This window comes from Chelonia mydas, chromosome 14 (assembly GCF_015237465.2).
Source record: "Chelonia mydas isolate rCheMyd1 chromosome 14, rCheMyd1.pri.v2, whole genome shotgun sequence".
NCBI lineage: Eukaryota > Metazoa > Chordata > Testudines > Cheloniidae > Chelonia > Chelonia mydas.
Window position 1 is genome coordinate 5,988,931 of NC_051254.2, and position 18,540 is coordinate 6,007,470.

Below are 18,540 nucleotides of genomic sequence, written 5' to 3' on the forward strand. Positions count from 1 at the left end.
ATATCCCTTCACACACATGCATATAATCCCTAGTGCTATAATTTCAATACACTGAACGATCTGAGCTATTTTCTGTCACACACTTATAAACAAATATGTAATATGCATTTCTACCCATTTCTCCAGTTAACAATTTTACTGAAGATACGGCACTAGAGAGTATGTAATCCACAAACTTTCAGTCTGAATGGATAAACAATACTTTCTGGAGATGGCTTTTAAAATGTATAATGATCCCATTTCTATGCATTGAACATAAACTTTTAACACAGTGGCACAATGAACATAAGATAATATACATATTATGGGCCAGAACAGTCTCTCTTTTTTGGAGGGGGAGCGGAATTAGCTGATAAAGCACAAAAGATGCTAAGAAATGGAGAAACACATAGTTTAGGGAGTACTGACAGAAAACGTCAGTGGTTTTATGCTTAAAAATGGCCAGGAAGCCCTGCCCTAAACCCGATTTCAATCCTCCTCCATGTTCAGATCGTCGCACCCCTCCCACACAAGAGCCAGGAATTGTTTTTCTAAACACGCTCCCCTAACTTAGTTCCTGACCCTGTGTACGCAAACACATATGAAGTCTTTGGTTGCCATAGCTCGTAACTGTACCTTCTCGCCAATAGAGATGCAGGCTTTGGAGTCTAAATCTCGAGGGGGCCTGTGGAAGAGAAAGAACAAAATAGTATGCAGAAAGCATCAGTCACAGAGACCTTACACAGACAATATTCCAAAGAGACAAAGCCTTTCAGAGCCCCTAGTCCAGGGGCTATTGCCCTGTGGATATGGGACTCAGTAATGGGAGGTCTGGGTGTAAGTTCCCCTCAAACTGACGGGACAGCAGCCCGATGCAGTATACGCAGCAGTGTCACCCGGAGTAGCCGAGCTGGCTTCCTAGCCTTTCAGTGCTATTAGAAGTTGCCATGGTTCACAAAGTCACCCCAAAAGGTGTCGGGAAGGAAGTTGCTGGAGTTGGAATTTCACAAGCCTGCGTCCAATTCCAGCGCTAAGGAATTCAAACAGAGTACTCCCTTTGAGAGGCTGGGACTGGAACCAGTTCCTGGGACACACAAGAGAGGCAGAGAGAAGCAAATCCGCCTTAGCCAGTTTACAGGACAGATTAAACAGGCAGAGAGGAAAAACACAAGCCCAGTTTTCACTTCTGTCTCGGAAATAGCATTTGTCCCCGAACGCACCTGGGACTAAAAGGGGTTTGGGACCCGATGCTTTTGTTCAGGACTTTTCTCCATTTAGAAAGGGAAAATATTTTTCAGTAGGACATGGCTGATCTTTATTGGCAGGTTGTTTTCTTCCTCCCCTTCCCCTGATGAAGGAACATCCCCAGTAGAGCTTTTAAACAAAAATCAGAAGAAAGCAGTAAGCCCTAATGCACCAAACTGTGAAATACCCCTGGCCTCTGAGTTGGTGATCAGTGTGGGTACGTCTACACTGCAAAAAACATCCAGCTGCAGTGAGCAGCAAAAGCTGGGTCGACTGACTCAGGCTCACGGGGCTTGCATGACAGGGCTAAAAATAGCAGTATAGACGCTGTACTCGGGCTGGAGCCTGGGCTCTGAGACCCGCCCCCTTTCCCATTTCAGAGACCGGGATCCGGCCCACGTGGGAACTGTCTACACTGTGAATTTTAGCCTCATACAGCAAGTCCCATGAGCCTAAGTCGGCTGACCCGGGCTCTGAGACTTGCTGCGACAAGGGGGTTTTTTGGAGTGTAGATGTACTCTGTGCCCTAAAGCATAAGGACTGATAGCCCTTCTAACTGCTTATTACCTGACTCCAGGCAAAAAGGTTAACATCTTGTCACCCCCTTGTCATCTTTATTTAGTGTTCACATCCAACGCTGTTCAAAACAGCAGCCCATTAACGCCAAGACCCCACGCAGGTCAATTAGCACGGTCCCACTTACTCTAAAATGATCATTAAGCAAAGCTACATCTCTCCACAGTCCTGCTAAGGGAAACCTGCTCCATCTAGGATTCCACAAGGCAGCGAGAATACAAATAAAGGAAGCTAAAAAGGGAATCCCAGCTCTGATTCCTCCACAGTCTCTGCAGGAACAGCTACCCCATCCAATTTACAGAGAACCTGAAGCAGCCTTCATTTATCTTACAAAGAAAAGGAGTACTTGTGGCACCTTAGAGACTAGCCAATTTATCTGAGCATAAGCTTTCGTGAGCTACAGTTCACTTCATCGGATGCTCATGAAAGCTTATGCTCAAATAAATTGGTTAGTCTCTAAGGTGCCACTAGTACTTCTTTATGCGAATACAGACTAACGCGGCTGCTACTCTGAAACCTGTCATTTATCTTAACTATTCCTGGAAAGGATTAGTGTAAGACAAGGTGGGGGACGGTTCTCTTTCTCAGAAAATGCTCCTCCTCCGGGGAAGGGAAGGCATCAGGTATATCTGCCCAGAGACAGATTTCTCAAATTTCTCCTTTCTGGTGCTGCCTAACTTATTTAATTTATTAAAACCACTGCTCGCACACTTTAAAAAGTCAGGCTTCCTGCTTGTACATAAGCTTGGGGAGCCCAAGTAGAATTGCCCTGGCAAATCAAGGCCTTCATGCCATCTCTTTATATTGTGGCCTACATGATGTGCTAATTGGCTGAGAAGGCTGCCCCCCCGCCCCCCCCGGGGCATACCAGGGCTGCTCCTTTGATCAGGCAGTTGAATTAAGCTCTGAATAAAAAGCCAGTTGGATTGTTTGCTTTTTTTTTTTTTTTTTTAAACTAATTTGTTTCTGGAATCTCATCAATGTCATAAAATTATTCCCATATGAGGGCACACAGTACAGGGCAGTGCATAGTCGCAGTATCTGATGTCTACTGATTTGACTGGGGATTTGTCTACGCTAGAAAAGGTTTGCCACTATAGCTATACCAGTCTAGATGTACACTAGCAAACATTTTCTAGTACAGACGCAGCTTATACCAGTAAAAGAGTACTTTTCCTGGGCTATCTTTTACCAGTTCCCCAAACAAAATAAACTATCCCACACATATATCTCCAAGCAACATTACTATACCAGCAAATGTATTGAATATAAACCATCCAGGAGACAGCTCCAGGGACATTATAGTAGCAACTGTACCAAGCAAGTAGACAATACAGGTTCTCTTAAGAGAAACTTAAATCTAAATTACTCTCCCAACGACCACAAGAGCATCAGCCACAATTTTCATATTCCTGGGGGAGACGTGACATCCCTTCAGCTGTTGGCCACTTTATAGCCCTTTCTCCCCCATGTACCTATTCCTTTCCCTCCCCCATGTAGTTTCCCAAACATCTGTGTCTCTGACTTGTCTAAAATCAGTCCCCCAGGGGCTCACCCTTCAGAGGATTAGCAGAATGAGCATGAGGAAGGGGCTGATGGATGGGATCAGATCACCTTGTGTGTTTCCGTTTATGCCTATCAGCTGAGCAGACCTGCCAATGCAAATAGATACCCAAGCCATACAGGATGGTGGGTGCTGCTGCTTTAATAATCAACGTTAACCTTCAAGGAGGCTGATAAAGCCAAGCAACCCTTAGCTGCAGGGCTTGCCCTGTGCAGCAAACGGCACCCTAATAATACCGGGCTCTCTCTTCTGAGTGTGTTGATTTGGGGGGTTATTTTAAAAGCTTGTTCCTAACTATTTTGGGGAAGTTCTCTGGCTCATGTTATGCAGCAGGTCACAATGGTCCCTTCTGAATCTATTAACTCATTCACGCAAAAGAAGTGACACCATCAGCTAAAATAAGACCCCCTTTTGTTCTTTTGACTGAGACATGCGACAAAGCAGTACATGAAAGAGAAAATTAACTGTGGGGGGTGTGTGTGTTTATAAACCCTAAGTTTTTTGAGACTTACGTAGAGCTTGTCTGTGGTTGTTCAAACGCTTCTTTAGGAATTTTCAGCCCAGGGTTTCTCTTCTTGCCTGTGAAACAAGAAAGAGGCAGAAGGAAAGAGAGATGATTTCCATGTGGGGGGGTGAAGGAGGCGGTGGGGTGTTAACCTCTGTGGTTATAATTGTAAAACACAGTTTGTCTACCATCGTTGACCTTATTTAACAGAAACACCAGCTCAGTCCGGTGGTGCAGATTCAGGGCACAGAGTTCAAAATATAAAGTTCCTTTGTTCAGCCAGCTGTGACCAGGCCGGCAGTTCTAGCTCCCACGCAAGCACAGAATGCAGGCGACAGCTCAGGCAACCGAAGCCCTCGTGAAAGTGCAGAGGGGAAAGGCATCTCATCTTTTTAAACCCTATCTACACCGGCTCCCATGTTTCCTGAACTGATTCAATTCAGACTGAAACCAGTCCCAATATACCAGGTGTAAATACCTATTTACCCTGTGCAAGCAGGGATAGAATCTTTTTAAACAGAGTTTGACAACATAGGGCCAAATTCTGATCTTATAGGCCCAGATCCTTGAAATCAATGGGACTTAGGCACCTTAATACCTTTGAGGGTCTGGGCCATTTACACGAGTGTCAACCAGGATTAAGCACTGAAGTCAATGTAGCTATGTAAAATCAGCACAAATGAGAGCAGAATTAGGCTCGAAATATACAACAGTATTTGTTCACATTGGCTAGCTAAACCTTTCTTAAAGTGAGTTAACATGAACAGGATTTAAACCAAGTTCTAAAGCAGTTCACCCTAGAGTAACTGGGTTCCAAACCAGAGGGTGACAGAGTCCAGTGGACTAGGGCAATATGAGAACCTTTTCATTGCTAAACATATAGTCACATTTCAGAGCGAGGTTCTGAATCCAGGGACAAAATAACCTGGGAACATAAGTCATGTCACCAAACCCCCAGGATAAACATACAGATGCAGCTTGGGTGTGTTATAAAACACTGGGTCCCAAAAAAGCAGCCACCTAATTTAGACTTTTTTAACCTAACAATTTACATCAATTACTGTATTTCTTCAAACCTCTGTGTCTCTCCCTGTTCACGACACTCTCTTTCAGCCTTTTACTTATATGTGTTTCAGTTTATTTTCCTATGACGCACCCTACCATCATGCTCTGACACGCAGGGCTATAAATATCTGTGCATTCCAGGGCTGCAGGGGCCACTGGGTTACGATGCATGCCCACAGAACTGAAAATGACCCTTTTAAAGCAACTAGTCAACTTTTTAACTGTAGATCTTTTTCTTCTCAGCTTGAACACACAAGATCAAGCCTGCTCAGTTTGCCACAGGCCATTCCAGCATGTGGCAGATGGTTGCAATGCAGCCTCATGGAAAAAACATTTACTTGGAAACTATTGCACATATCTTGCTTTATATTATTTATTATTATTATTATTATTAATTAAAAACAATACTACAAACTTGCATTTGAAAAGGACATGTTCTCTGCTCCACAGAGCTTCAAGGCTAAATAGAAAAAAGCAAACAGAAGACAAGACCCAGCAGAACAGCTTAAGAGAGAGAGAGAGATTATTGAGAATAATAATGAATAGTTTTCAAAAATTTCCCAAGAGACATCAGTTGGTCTTTAAGGAAGACGGAAAATGGTAAAAACAAATGCAGACGCTTCTGTAATTAGATTAGCAGAGTTAGGGTTACCATATTTGAACATTCAAAAAAAAAAAAAAAAAAAGGTCACTCCATGGGGGCCAGGGGGAGGTGTTTGAATAGAGACTGGTTTCAGAGTAGCAGCCGTGGATATTCGACTGGTAGTGGCTGGGTCATTACACATACTGAATCTATTTCCCCATGTTAAGTATCCTCACACCTTCTTGTCAAACTGTCTAAATGGGCCATCTTGATTATCACTACAAAAGTTTTTTTTTCCTCCTGCTCATAATAGCTCATCTTAATTAATTAGCCTCTGACTCCACCTTTTCATGTTCTCTGTATGTATGTATGTATGTAATCTATCTATCTTCTTCCTACATGTTCTATTCTATGCATCCGATGAAGTGAGCTGTAGCCCACGAAAGCTTATGCTCCAATAAATGTGTTAGTCTCTAAGGTGCCACAAGTCCTCCTGCTCTCTTTCTTGAATGATCAACTCATCTTTGGGGAAAAATAATAATGGCAAAATCCCGGACGTTTTTAGATATTTAAAAATTCCTCCCGGACGGCGATTTAAGAACCAAAAAGCCGGACATGTCCGAGAAAATACGGACGTACGGTAACCCTAGCAGAGCACCCCTGGCCATTACATCTCTGGTCTTCTTAGTATTATAATAGCAGCTAGAGCAGGGGTGGCCAACCTCCGGAGCCACATGACGCTGTTCATATGCGGCTCCTTGTATAGGCTCCAGGGCTGGAGCTACAGGTGCCAACTTTCCAGTGTGCCAGGGGGTGCTCACTGCTCAACCCCTGGCTCTGCCACAGGCCCTGTCCCCACTCCACCCCTTCCCACCCCCTCCCCTGAGCCCGAGGTGCCCTCGCTCCTTCCCCTCCCCCCCCCCCCACAGCCTCCTGCGTGCCACGAAACTGCTGATCGGGAGGAAGGGGGAGGCGATGATCGGCAGGGCTGCTGGTGGGTGGGAGGCGCTGGGAGCGGGGTGTGGGGGAGCTGATGCGGGGCTGCTGACGTATTACTGTGGCTCTTTGGCAATGTACATTGGTAAATTCTGGCTCCTTCTCAGGCTCAGGCTGGCCACCCCTGAGCTAGAGGGTCCAACTAAGATTGGGGCCGTGCTAGGCACTGTACATATTGTTGCCTCGTCAGCCGGAGTGGTTAGCCAAAATTCAGGCTTTTGTAGGGTTGTTTCCATTAGGCTGACGAATCAGTAAGAGGAGTCAGGTATACTTTTGGTGTAATCTTGTTTATTTACCAAAAAAAAAAAAAAAAATGTATAGCGTCCTGTTTCCTTGAACACAGGAGATACAAACAGCAACCAGCAGTTTCCTTCCTCAGAAATCTCCAAGCCTGCCACCCCAGCAAGCTCAGTGCCCAAAAAGCCCTGTCTCTCTGCTTCCTCTTAGATCATCCTCACAATTCTTCTCACTGGCTTTCTGACACAGCCTGCAACCTCTATCCTAGCCCCTAAGCATGCAACCAGGGAAACCCCATGCATCCTGCATGGCACACCCATTGACTTTGATGGGGTCCATGACTGTCTATGGTCTCCATTTAGATTGGAAGCTCTTTGGGGCAGGGACTGCCTCTTAATATTACGTTGTGAAAGGTGCTAATGGTGGGGGAAGAGGAAGCTTGGCTCCAAAGACAAAGAGTATAAGAATCCTAGTTTTCCATCCCCGTAATACAGATAGGGAACTGAAACGAGGCGATTTGCTCCAGGTGATAGAAGGAGTCTATGGGACACTGAGGAATTGGACCCAGTACTCCACAGTCCCATCTCAGCCTCTTAACCATAAGCAGGGCCCTACCAAATACACGGCCATGAAAAATGCAACACGGATTGTGAAATCTGGTCTCCCCCACCATGAAACCTGGTCTTTTCTGTGCTTTTATCCCATATGATACAGATTTCATGGGGGAGACCAGCATTTCTCAAATTAGGGTCCTGACCCAAAAGGGAGTTGCAGGAGGGTCATAAGGTTATTTTAGAGGGGTTGCGGTATTGCCACCCTTGCTTCTGCCCTCGGCGGCTGGAAAGTGGCGACTGGTGGCCAGGCACCCAGCTCTGAAGGCAGCACCCAGCCAGCAGCAGTGCAGAAGTAAAGGTAACAGTACTGCAATGCCCCCTACAATAACCTTGCGACCCCCCCCCGCCAACTCCTTTTGGGGTCAGGACCTCTGTAATTACAACACTGTGAAATTTCAGATTTAAATAGCTGAAATCATGAAATTTACTATTTTTTAAATCTTATGACCATAAAATTGACCAAAATGGACCGTGAATTTGGTAGGGCCCTAACCATAAGACCATCTGTCCTCTTCTGGTCTGCTACTTCGTCTTCATCTTGATCGTCTATCCCAGTGTTTCTCAAGCTTTTTGATACCAGGGACTGGCTTGCTGCCTTCCTAAACTGCATCAGGGAGATCTCAGGGGCTGGCATCAGTTCACAGGCCGGTCATCGAGAAACACTCTATCCTAGCCCCTGCTGCTGCAAAAATACTCACAAATGGTCTACCTAAAAGTGAAAACAAGCACAGATTCTTACCCATTTTTGTTTTTTGTTTCCTGCATTAATTTACTTGCAGAATCACACATGCTGTACCAATATCTCAGCATAGTATATTTTAGGCAGTTCTGAAGGGATGGAAATTAACCCACTGGAAATTAACCTAATTTGAGCATGAACCATAACAGACTGTACAGAATTTAATCTTATCTTGGTTCACAAGTGGTGTCAAAGGAAGAACAAAGTAGCAAAATACCAAACTCAAATAAATATTAAAAGCCTTTCCGCCTTCTGCTGAAATATATTCTGCATGTTTTGAGTTTATTTTCCTTGTCTTTCTTAAGAGAATACAATATTTTGAAACTCTGCCATTTTTTGAAGCACAATCTGTTCCCTTAACAAAGCTGCCAAGACATGGACCTAGTTTAACGTTAAAGCATCAACAATGATCAAAAGAAAATATGGATCTCACCGTGGCACTGGGAGAAGTGGAATTGTAGGATGGAATTAAACCAGCAGGAATTCACCCTCATAGCACCAGCAAATTCCCCGCAGTATTAGTGTGTGAAACAAAAACAACAACAACAACAACATCACGCACCACATTTCACCTCATGGGTATTTAATGAAAGTCCCTGGCTGTAATCCGTCAATTTTATGCCTCTCAGCTGAATTAGACAAAGTTTCTTCGCTCCTTTTGTTACAACATGCAAAGTGCTTGCTCTCCGGAGCTCTGTGCCCACAACAGGGTGTCTAGAGTGCAGCATGAACAATCTGCCTTCCAGCCTTCGGATTGAATCGGATGACGTTTCATTCTGACGCACCCAGGAATCATCATTTTTATACGGATACAAAGTGTAATGTTTGATTTATCACAGTAGCTACCACCAAACAAGACGGTACAGCAATGCGGGGGCAGACTGGATAGCACAGAGATTGCTAACAAGGAGCCTGATCCGATGCCCGGGGAAGCCAATGGAAAGCCACCCACTGATTTTTATTACTAACTGTATTCTTGAAGCATCTAGGGCCCTCAGCCAAGATTGACTTGAGCACTGTACAGACACACAGCAAGAGACAGTCCCTGCCCATCGAGCTTGTAAGCTAAATATACCAAGGGTGGGAAGGAAAACAGAAGGATGAAGAGATTTGCCCAAAGTCCAACAGCCGATGAGTGGCGGTACTGGGAATATAAACTAGGTTTCCTGAGTCCCAGACTACAAGACCATGTTATTTTCGTTATGTTCAAGAGGTTTTAGATCAGACCCAGGATAAAAGGCCTTTAGGTCACGGGTTTGAATCTACCCCAGGTTATCAGCCACCAATAGTTGTTTCCACCAACTGTGTGGGAGGAATTGGGTGGCTCTCAGCCCAGTTCCTCCTGGACAGGACCCACCTTACATTAGCTGGCATCTTTTTATCAGTCTCAAGAGAGCAGTTAAGAAGTGAGTGAGCCAGGGAAACTGACTGATAACCCCCTGAGGCGCTTTCTTCAGAGAGCAAGAAGAGGTACCTTGCCCAGATACACACACATTGTGATAAAAAAACACATTGTCCTTTTCCCAGCACTAAATGCACTTTAGATGAAAAGAAGTAAAAGACGCAAGCCAACAGAGTTAGTGACTGGTGTCCGTTCTACATGAGTGCAATTCACTAATTCTGTGCTTGTGATCACCTCTCTCTGTTAGCTGATCGCAGCAAGGATGAGACTCCTCCTTATAGACAGCTAAAAGGAACTCGATAAGAAGGATGTATTCTACTGTACTTACAGTTTGAAGGGAGGAGTAGTATGTACAGGAGATAAAGATCTCGGGCTATCTGGCTTTCAGGCAATTTTAAAACATGAAGTTTGACGCAGTCTGGTACACACCAAAAGAAAAAGAATTGTTCTGCAGCATTATTATTTACAGTACAGTAGTAACTAGAATCAGGGACTGGAATGCATTGTGGTTGCACTGTACAAAGATGGAGTGCAAACATGGTCCCTGCCTCAAACAGCTTGCATCCTTGGTTAGGGGCAAGAGTATTGTCAACCCCAAACAGCCAAAAGGCATAAAATTGGCTTAAAAATAATTAGATTTAAAATCAATCAATCAATAAATAAGAAAGGGTGTGTGTCCTTTTCTTTCCCTTCTGGTTTCTGAGCATTCAGGCTGCACTTAGGTCACATTTTTCTCTGCAATCATGAGAGCTAGAATCTTATTTCATTTTTACAAATGACCACTGAGATTCTGACCCGATCACCTAACCCCAGGAGCTTGGGCTTTAAGAATAGCATTGGTGAGAAGAGGATGAAACAAGGTTGGTTCTGAAGTACGAAGAATGGGCCGTGGGTGGCCTGCTTTTCTTAAGGGCTGGGGTGGGGGGACACTGGCACTAGCCAGTTTTGTCGGATTATCACAGCCAGCTGAGGAAAGGGGTCAGGAGACTGCTATAAAGGGTTGAGAGAGTTCAGCTGGAGGAGAGCTGCAAGTTGGTTGCTGTTGGTCATCCTGGAGACATGAGAAGACAGCCTTCTGGGCCTCTGCAGCTGCTTTGGTCAGGATAATAGGGTTGCTTGGGTGTTAACTTTGTGAATGTTTTTTACTGCAGACTGGATTGTGTCCTGAAGGAAGGGCCTGAACAGATTTTTTCCAGGGTTTTGTGTTAGCCCTGCCAAGGCTGGGAAGACAATGGGATAAAGAGAACTGAGGCTTTTACTTAGCAACGCACTTCAGGACATGCTTAGCTTTAAGCATGTGCTTAAATTATCTTCATCCTACAATGCACTTCAGCTGCAGTTTAAGTACTTAGACCTGGGTGGAGTCTAGACGCAGAGAAATCACTGCCAGTGGCCAGTAATAGGCCAGTAATTACTGGAGTGGCCAGTAATAGGCCAAGATACTGCAAAGTGGTTTAGCTTTTAGGGCTGTAATCCTCTAGTGCTTTTTCTTTTGACTTTTTTCTTTCTTTTAAATCAGGGGCATTGCGTAAACCACAAACTGAGGAACTGGGGCTGGGAATGAAGTAAGGGTTAAAAAACAAAATTATTAGTATTTTTTCTCTGACTTAAAAAAACAAAACAAAAACCCCAAGCAGACTGAATGCTTTCCTTTGAAAGTCTTAAGCACCATTCCCAGGGGGAAGAAAAACACCACCTCATTCATGCAATAGTCTTGCTAATCTGGTTCCAGAGTCCAGCAATTTGCTGTAGGCTCACTGGTGAAGATGACTGTTGCTAGTTTAAAAAAAGTTTAAAGTTTAAAAAAAAAAAATTAATATTCACTGAACTTTAGTATTTCACAGAAAAATAAAGGAAACCTACTAGAGAATAATGTAGTTGTGTAGAATGCAAAGACAGAGGAGTCTATTACCCACAGATACTGAGACAGAAAATAAACAGCTGCTCCCAAAGAGAAATCCTGTACGCCAGCCTCCAGGCATTTCATCGTGACCAGAAGCTCTTTTTGATCTAATCCAAAGTCAAGGGTTTCTTGCTCCAAAATGCTCCTGTTTCCTTCAGAGGATATTAGCCAGTTCTGTCTCTGCCACAATTTATTATTAAAGCCAAATTCAATAGGCACATGGCAATGTTCTGCTATTTAGTGTTAAGGGTCACTGGTAAAACGTCACAGGAAGAGGAAGGTCTGTTTTCACTCCTCCCTATTAGGATTGGAGGGAGTGTTATCTAATAACCAGGAGCAAAGAGAGCTGCTGGTATCTATATGCGGCTCTGCTTCTGATTTTATTCAAGGCACTCAGGGACAAATTATTTTCCCCTTCCCACGATCAATAGTACTTTACTGTGCAAAGAGTTCTGCTGAAATCAAGGCAATGACAAACTTCAGATAGAATAAATACTTGGCACTGGTCCAGGGTCTTCAACCCAAGGCTCTGAAAGCACTTCACCAACATTGCTCATGTAGGCCTCTCAGGAGGCAGGATGTATTATTGTTCCTCTTGTTTCACAGAAGGCAAACTGAGGTATGGAACGGGGAAGATACTGTCTCAGTGTGAGCTTGGGGGAGTGGCAGAGCTAAGACCAGACCCAAGGCGACTTTCATTATTAATTTGTATTACAATAGAGTGGAGGCTCCCGAACGGTTTACTGTGCCCTCCCTTCTCCATTGGAGTAACATAACAGCCCCCACAAAACTTCCACCCATCGGGGCAGAAAGTAACTCACTGAAGAGAACAGATAACATGCCCAGGGGCAGCAGCAGGCTCCTGCAAGCTCTGGAGGGTTTAAAATATGCAGGTCTGTGGCTGACGGGGCATCTGGGCCAGTGCAGGGCAGCACCTAGGAGCACGCACAGGAAATCCCCAGTGGTCAGGCTGCTGCTGGAATGGGACTGGGGAGGTGGGGGCCTACCTTCCTCCCCTGGCTGCTGGGGACTCCCTGCATGCTTTCCCTGCTGCTGCCATGCTTTGACCTGGGCACCTGGCCAGCCACAGCCCTATACCCCACCTTGGGCCCCTGATAATCTCATCACACCCCACTGTTTGAAAACCAATACAGCAGAGTCAGGAGGCCCCACCTGAGATCTGGGCCCCTTTGCGCTGAGTGCTGTATAAACACCTAGTGAGAGACTGTCCCTGCTTACAGGCTAAATAAACAGGACAGACAGAGAGCAAGAAGGGAAACAGAGGTGCAGAGACTTGCCCATGGTCTCAGAGAAGTCAGTGGCAAAGCCAGGAACAGAAACAGGTGTCCTTCCTCCCATCCCTGTGCCCTGCAGGATTGATCCTGCATCAATCAAGTCAATTGGAGTTTTTCCACTGACTTAAAAGGGAACCGGATCTAGCTGTGGGAGGGAAGAGAGTTGCACAGACACAGATATTAATTTAATGCCAACAGACCCAACTGGGTGTCGGAACAGCTTGGGGGCGGAAGCAGGAGGTGGATTGCTAATTATGAGTTAAACAACTGAATGGGGCATATCTTCATGTAATGAAAATCATTCATTCCCTTGGTGGGTATTAGAATCGAGTGTGCTGTATGTGGCCCCTTTCATTGGACCCACTTCAGTAAACTGCACAGTAAAAGCTTCCCGGGGAGGAGGCAAGTGAGTTTGCTGGGTCAGCTCCCACCACAGATCCATCCCCTAAAAGATGCTGGCAGCTAATCTCGACACCTGGTGCCTCAGTGCACACCCACAGAGGCTTTTAATAACCAGCTCACATGTCTCCAGTGCCCCTTCCACCCTGAACACTTTGCAAACAAGCCTGACCCGGCATCACCTATGGGAGCTGAACAGATCACAGTGCAATGGCCTGTTTGATTCTATCCAACAGAGTCAGAGCAACCGAGTCCAGCCAAGCCTGCAAACCATGCACTTCCAGAGGCCTATTCCGGCAGTCCTTACACAGGCAAAGCTCCCATTAACAAAAGCAGTTTTATCAAGGCTAAAACCTAGACTCCCACCTCTCTTTAGATCTAGCTGTGTATGTGGCCCGTGCGAAACTGGTGAGCAGGCAGAAATCCTGCTCTCCTGGCACTTTCCAGATTAGGATACTTGCATATTTTGGTAGCACTGCCCGTTATGCTGGGGCACAGCGGCAAAGAAACATAGCACCCTAGTGGTGCTAACAGAAGCATATGTTGCATTATTAATATCATGGTTGTCCTTTTAGAATGATCCAGGAAGCAATGAGTATCACTTTTAATTAAGGAAAATTATTACAGATCATCTTGCAGGTTTACCACTGATGCAAACAAATGATTGCAGGTTAACACACACAAGGTAACAGAGGGCAGTTTATTTATGAACCTACAAGAATTCAGCTGTTATTTAGCAGGTGCTGTACTTGTCTGTTCTGCACATCCACATACGTTTACCTCAAGCAGCTGCACATCAGCCACTTGTCAACTATCAGGCTGAAAAGCATTTAATTCACCCCATGTCTCTCCCCCAGGAATTCCCCCAACTGAGGACACTCCGGCCAAGTCTAAGAGGAGTGGAAAAGGATGTTACATTGCCTGAATTTAAACATTTACCACCCTTAGACTAAACAGTCACCAAGTAAAGACCCTTTCTGCTTCCCAGCCAAGTCTTTGGACTTAAAGATTTAAACTAAGCAAAGTACATTTTAAATGCACCTCCTCAGACAGGAATGTCACTTCCTGGGCTCCTGATGGCTTGGCTCCTCCATATGAATTTTCACAAGCTGGCTCCATTTCAGCTGAAATGCAAGCCACGCCCCCAACCAAAAAGAACAGAGATGGAAGAAAAACTAGTGACTTTTGGTCACTTCACTAGCACAGATCTAGCTTCCGGGCTGTGATTTCCCCCAGCCATTGCTTCCCTGTAGCTATGCCAGAAAGACCTGAAGGATCATACTGCCAATGCCTTCTCTTCCCCGTCTGCCCTTCTTTGTCACATGCATCAGCATCTCTTTATTCCCCAGCTCTCCTTCACTCAGACTTTGGCTGGGTGATAGTCTCTGGCCTGTATTATACAGAAGGCCTGACTAGGTCGTTCCTTCTGGCTTTAAAATCTCAGCTGGTGTAAACTGTTATAGTTCCAATTATTTCAAGTGACCAACAACCATTTAGACAAGTTGATGATCAGGGCCTTGTAGATCTAGCACAGTGGTTCCCAAACTTTAACAACCTGTGAACCCCTTTCACTAAAATGTCAAGTCTCGCGAACCCCCTCCTAAAAATGAATATTTCCAGGGATTTTCTCCTTTACCTGAGTATAAAAGCAGTGATCTTGGAAATATAAAGTTTGTTTTTATGACATGCTTACACACTATTATTAATTATTTATCATTACAGTATTTATTACATTATGAAAACAGCAATACTCTTCCAAGATCTCACTTTCGTAGCTTGTAAAACTTGGACTATGCCTGTTATAAGACAAGGCTCCTACGTTTCATCAAGGAGTATCACATGTGAAACAGTATGAAGGTATTTAAGAAGACAACTCAAAGAGTTCCTCCTACACAAGCATTCAGGTCTTGAGCAGTCCAGGCAAACAACGCACGTTACAACAAAGCTTAAACTTGTCCTTCATAATCATTTTTAAAACAATACTAGCTGCCTATTTAATTTTAAAAACAGCAAAAAGTATCCACCTCCCTTTCTATTTCTTATAAGGAGTCTTGAAGTTTAAATCTCCTCAGTATGACAGATATGCTTGCTTTGATCTGCTTAGCTCTTGGAAGTCCAGGGGCTCCAGGCTACTGGCCCAGTGCTGCCCGGAGTCCCTAGGAACAGCTCTGTCCACCATTAGGGAATTTTTTCCCGAGAACCCCCTGTAACATTTTGTGAACCCCCAGGAGTTCACGAACCCCAGTTTGGGAACCACTGATCTAGGAGAACCATTTTTCAAGCACCACTGACCTCTAAGCCCTTGAGGGCTAGACCTATTGGGATTTTGTGTTTCAAATGGTTGGTGCTTAAATGGGGTAGTGTGGACCAATGGTTACAGCAGGGACGCAGAACAAGTATTCTGATTTGCACGTGCAATTCAATCAATGGGTGTAAATTTTAAGGCTGCCCCTAAAAAACCACAAGTCTGGGAGAAAACGCTGGCACATTTTTTAAAGTAACAAATGAGGTGAAAATGGACAAAAATCTTTGCATTTCAGACCCTTAGGGTTTGTCTACACTGGCACTTTGTCGGCAAAATTTTTGTCGTTCAGGGGTGTTAACCCCCCCCCAAACGACGAAAGTTTTACCGACGAAAAGTGCCGGTGTGAACAGCACTTTGTCAGCAGGAGAGCGCTCCTGCGCACAAAGCCACTGCCACTTGTGAGGAAGTGGACGTTTTTTGTCGGCAGGAGAGCTCTCTCCTGCCGACAAACAGCAGCTACACTGTGCGCCTGTTAGCCTCAGGGGGCACAGGGCCCTCAGGGGGCACAGCCGCGTCGCTAAAAGCCTCACTGTGTAGCCATAGCCCCAGTAAGCTATCAGCGAAGCAGTCAGAATGCAAGAACTTTCTAAGCACCATTAAAGCTTCAGCCGAAAGCCAAGGGAAGAGCCAAAGAGAGAGAGCTATATTTTATTTTAAGCTTTCGTGAGCTACAGCTCACTTCGGAGCTGTAGCTCACGAAAGCTTATGCTCAAATAAATCGGTTAGTCTCTAAGGTGCCACAAGTCCTCCTTTTCTTTTTGCGAATACAGACTAACACGGCTGCTACTCTGAAACCTATATTTTATTTGTATCACTGAAATATAACTAAGACGCTCTCTCCTTAGCTCTGTCAATAAATATGAGCTGCCAAGTGTTAGTACCTGGCTGTCTCTGTATTAGTGTTGGAATGAAAAACACTCCAGTAGGCTAACGGTGAGCCAAAAAGCTCATTACTGAAACCCAGATCGGGATGAAGACAGGAGGGCTCAATATCAATATTAGAAGCCTTTTGCAACCTTGAAAGTGAACAAGCTGACATGGGCTCTGTCGCCTAAGATCTTACCCATTCTGGCAGAGTTGCCAGTATGCACTTAACTTCCTAATTTCACCGAGGAGTGGACCATGTTTGACTGACGCAGATGAACTACAGTGCAGCTAGGAAAGGTCTGTCCCTGAAGCCTGGTCTACAGAGTCTCTTATGTTGCTATGACGATGGCTGGGCGGGGGAGCAGGGTTAACTGACAGTTATACCAGGACTAACCCTAATGTGGATGCAGCTATACTGGTATAAAGCCTGTGCAGGAATAAACTACCGGTAGAAGCATTGTATACCCCTATAACTGCACCCATGGGAGAGAAGCGGTACTGCATCAAGTACACCCATATAGTTAAAGGGACAACTTTGGTGGGTAGACACGTCCCCAGGGCCTGCAGGGTATCTTCATGATTGTTTTGTGCAAAAGACATCCCACCTCCTTGGGGGTAACAGCAAGTGACACAGCCCTGCACTGCCTGGAGGATTTTACAATGAAAAAAGCTGGAGGTGGATCAGAGGGAGGTGCTCGGACAATACAGTGATGAAGCTACACAGAACAGACTGTGGGATTCAAAGGATTTCCTGCTGCTGCTTTTTATTAACGTCTCTACTCACTGTCTGCAATAACACCTTGGAAGCTGCAAACTGAAACTGGTTTCCTTAACAACTCACTCATCGTTGCAGGCCTGTTCAAAGAGGAGTAGGGAACATTGCACGTAGTGTTATTGCAGGGCTACTTGCAAATGCTGGGCTTCCTCGTACTAGTTTCCTTTGTTATCACAGGGTTGCTGGCCTGCGCACGTTGGCTTATCAGGGGGCAGCTGGTATGTGCTTGCCTGCACAAGCTGGTGGCTATTGTAGGGTTGCTCTTGAGTGCTGGACTGCACGCACTGGCTTAGAATTGTAGCTTTGCTCTTGAGTGCTGGGTTACATACACCATCTTATCATCTCTTATTTTCCTTACAGGAAACAGCATTAAAACACTTTAATGGCGGGAAGCAGGGGAGGGGAGAGTGCTTTAAGAATGTCATAGACTTTGCCAATATATAAGAAATCAAAGGGGCGGTGACATGCCAGGCCTTGGTGCTCAGACATGTCTAGGGAACAGCTGCATTTGCTCCATTTCTAGTCCTCATCTGGTGTTGGTTCATGTAGCTCAGCTGACCACAATGGAGCTCCACAGACTTTAACAGAGATGCTTTACACCATCTCAGGATCTGTCCCTTACACATCCCTTCCCTCTAACACTGGGCTGTGAAATCCTGGCCATGCTGACGTCCATGGAAAAACTCATACTGAATTCAATGAGGCCAGGGTCTCACTCTCAAATACTTAGTGAGAAGAAAGTGGCATCAGATCCAAAGTTCAGAAGATTTTATTTTCCACTTGGCTTTAAGTCCAGACAAAGTAGACAGAGGGCTCTCGACATGGGAACCTTCACACCAGGGAAAACAGCCAAGCAGTGGTACATCATGTGGATGAACTAAGGACATGTCCACGCTACAAATTAAGTTGGCCTAATTTACATCGGCATACATCCGCTGCAGTAATTACTTCACTTGTGCATGTCTACACTTTGCTTCTTCTGTCACCAGTGCACATCCTCGCTAGGAGCGCTTGTGTCGATTGTACTGTCAGCGTGGGGCAATGTGGGCCAACTCCTGAAAGCCAATAACTGTTGAGATAAGCAATGCAGTGTCTACATGGATACTGAGTTGACCTGCCTACACTGACCTTGACTCAACTCCACTTCCACAAGCAGCGTAGAGTCGGCATAGAGAGGCAGTTACGCTGGCAGGAGTGAAATTTAAGTGTAGATGCTTACACAGTTAGTTGATGCAAGGCCGCTTACATTGACCTAACTTTAGTATAGCCCAGGCCTAAGTTTCATTCTGCTGTTACTCGAATTCAGCAAGCACCTCACCTCGGTAGTCAAGGTAAGGCAGAGTCAATTGGTCTGAGGAGCGATTCTTTCAGGGACTGTCAGGGTTCCCTCCCCACTCTGAACTCTGGAGTACAGATGTGGGGACCTGCATGAATGATCCCCTAAGCTTATTTCTACCAACTTAGGTTAAATATTCCCCAAGGCACAAATCC

General features: G+C 45.1%; 1 protein-coding gene across 1 annotated transcript in view; it reads right to left on the reverse strand.

The window, feature by feature from the left end:
* Nucleotides 1–18,540, reverse strand: part of MAP2K6 (mitogen-activated protein kinase kinase 6) — a 94,281-nt gene that overhangs the window by 46,413 nt on the left and 29,328 nt on the right. Inside the window, exons 2-3 of the mRNA XM_037913465.2 lie at nucleotides 3,877–3,943; nucleotides 616–664 (exon numbers count right to left, since the gene is read on the reverse strand). Coding sequence (XP_037769393.1) covers nucleotides 616–664; nucleotides 3,877–3,943 — 116 coding nt within the window. The remainder of the gene's footprint in view (nucleotides 1–615; nucleotides 665–3,876; nucleotides 3,944–18,540) is intronic.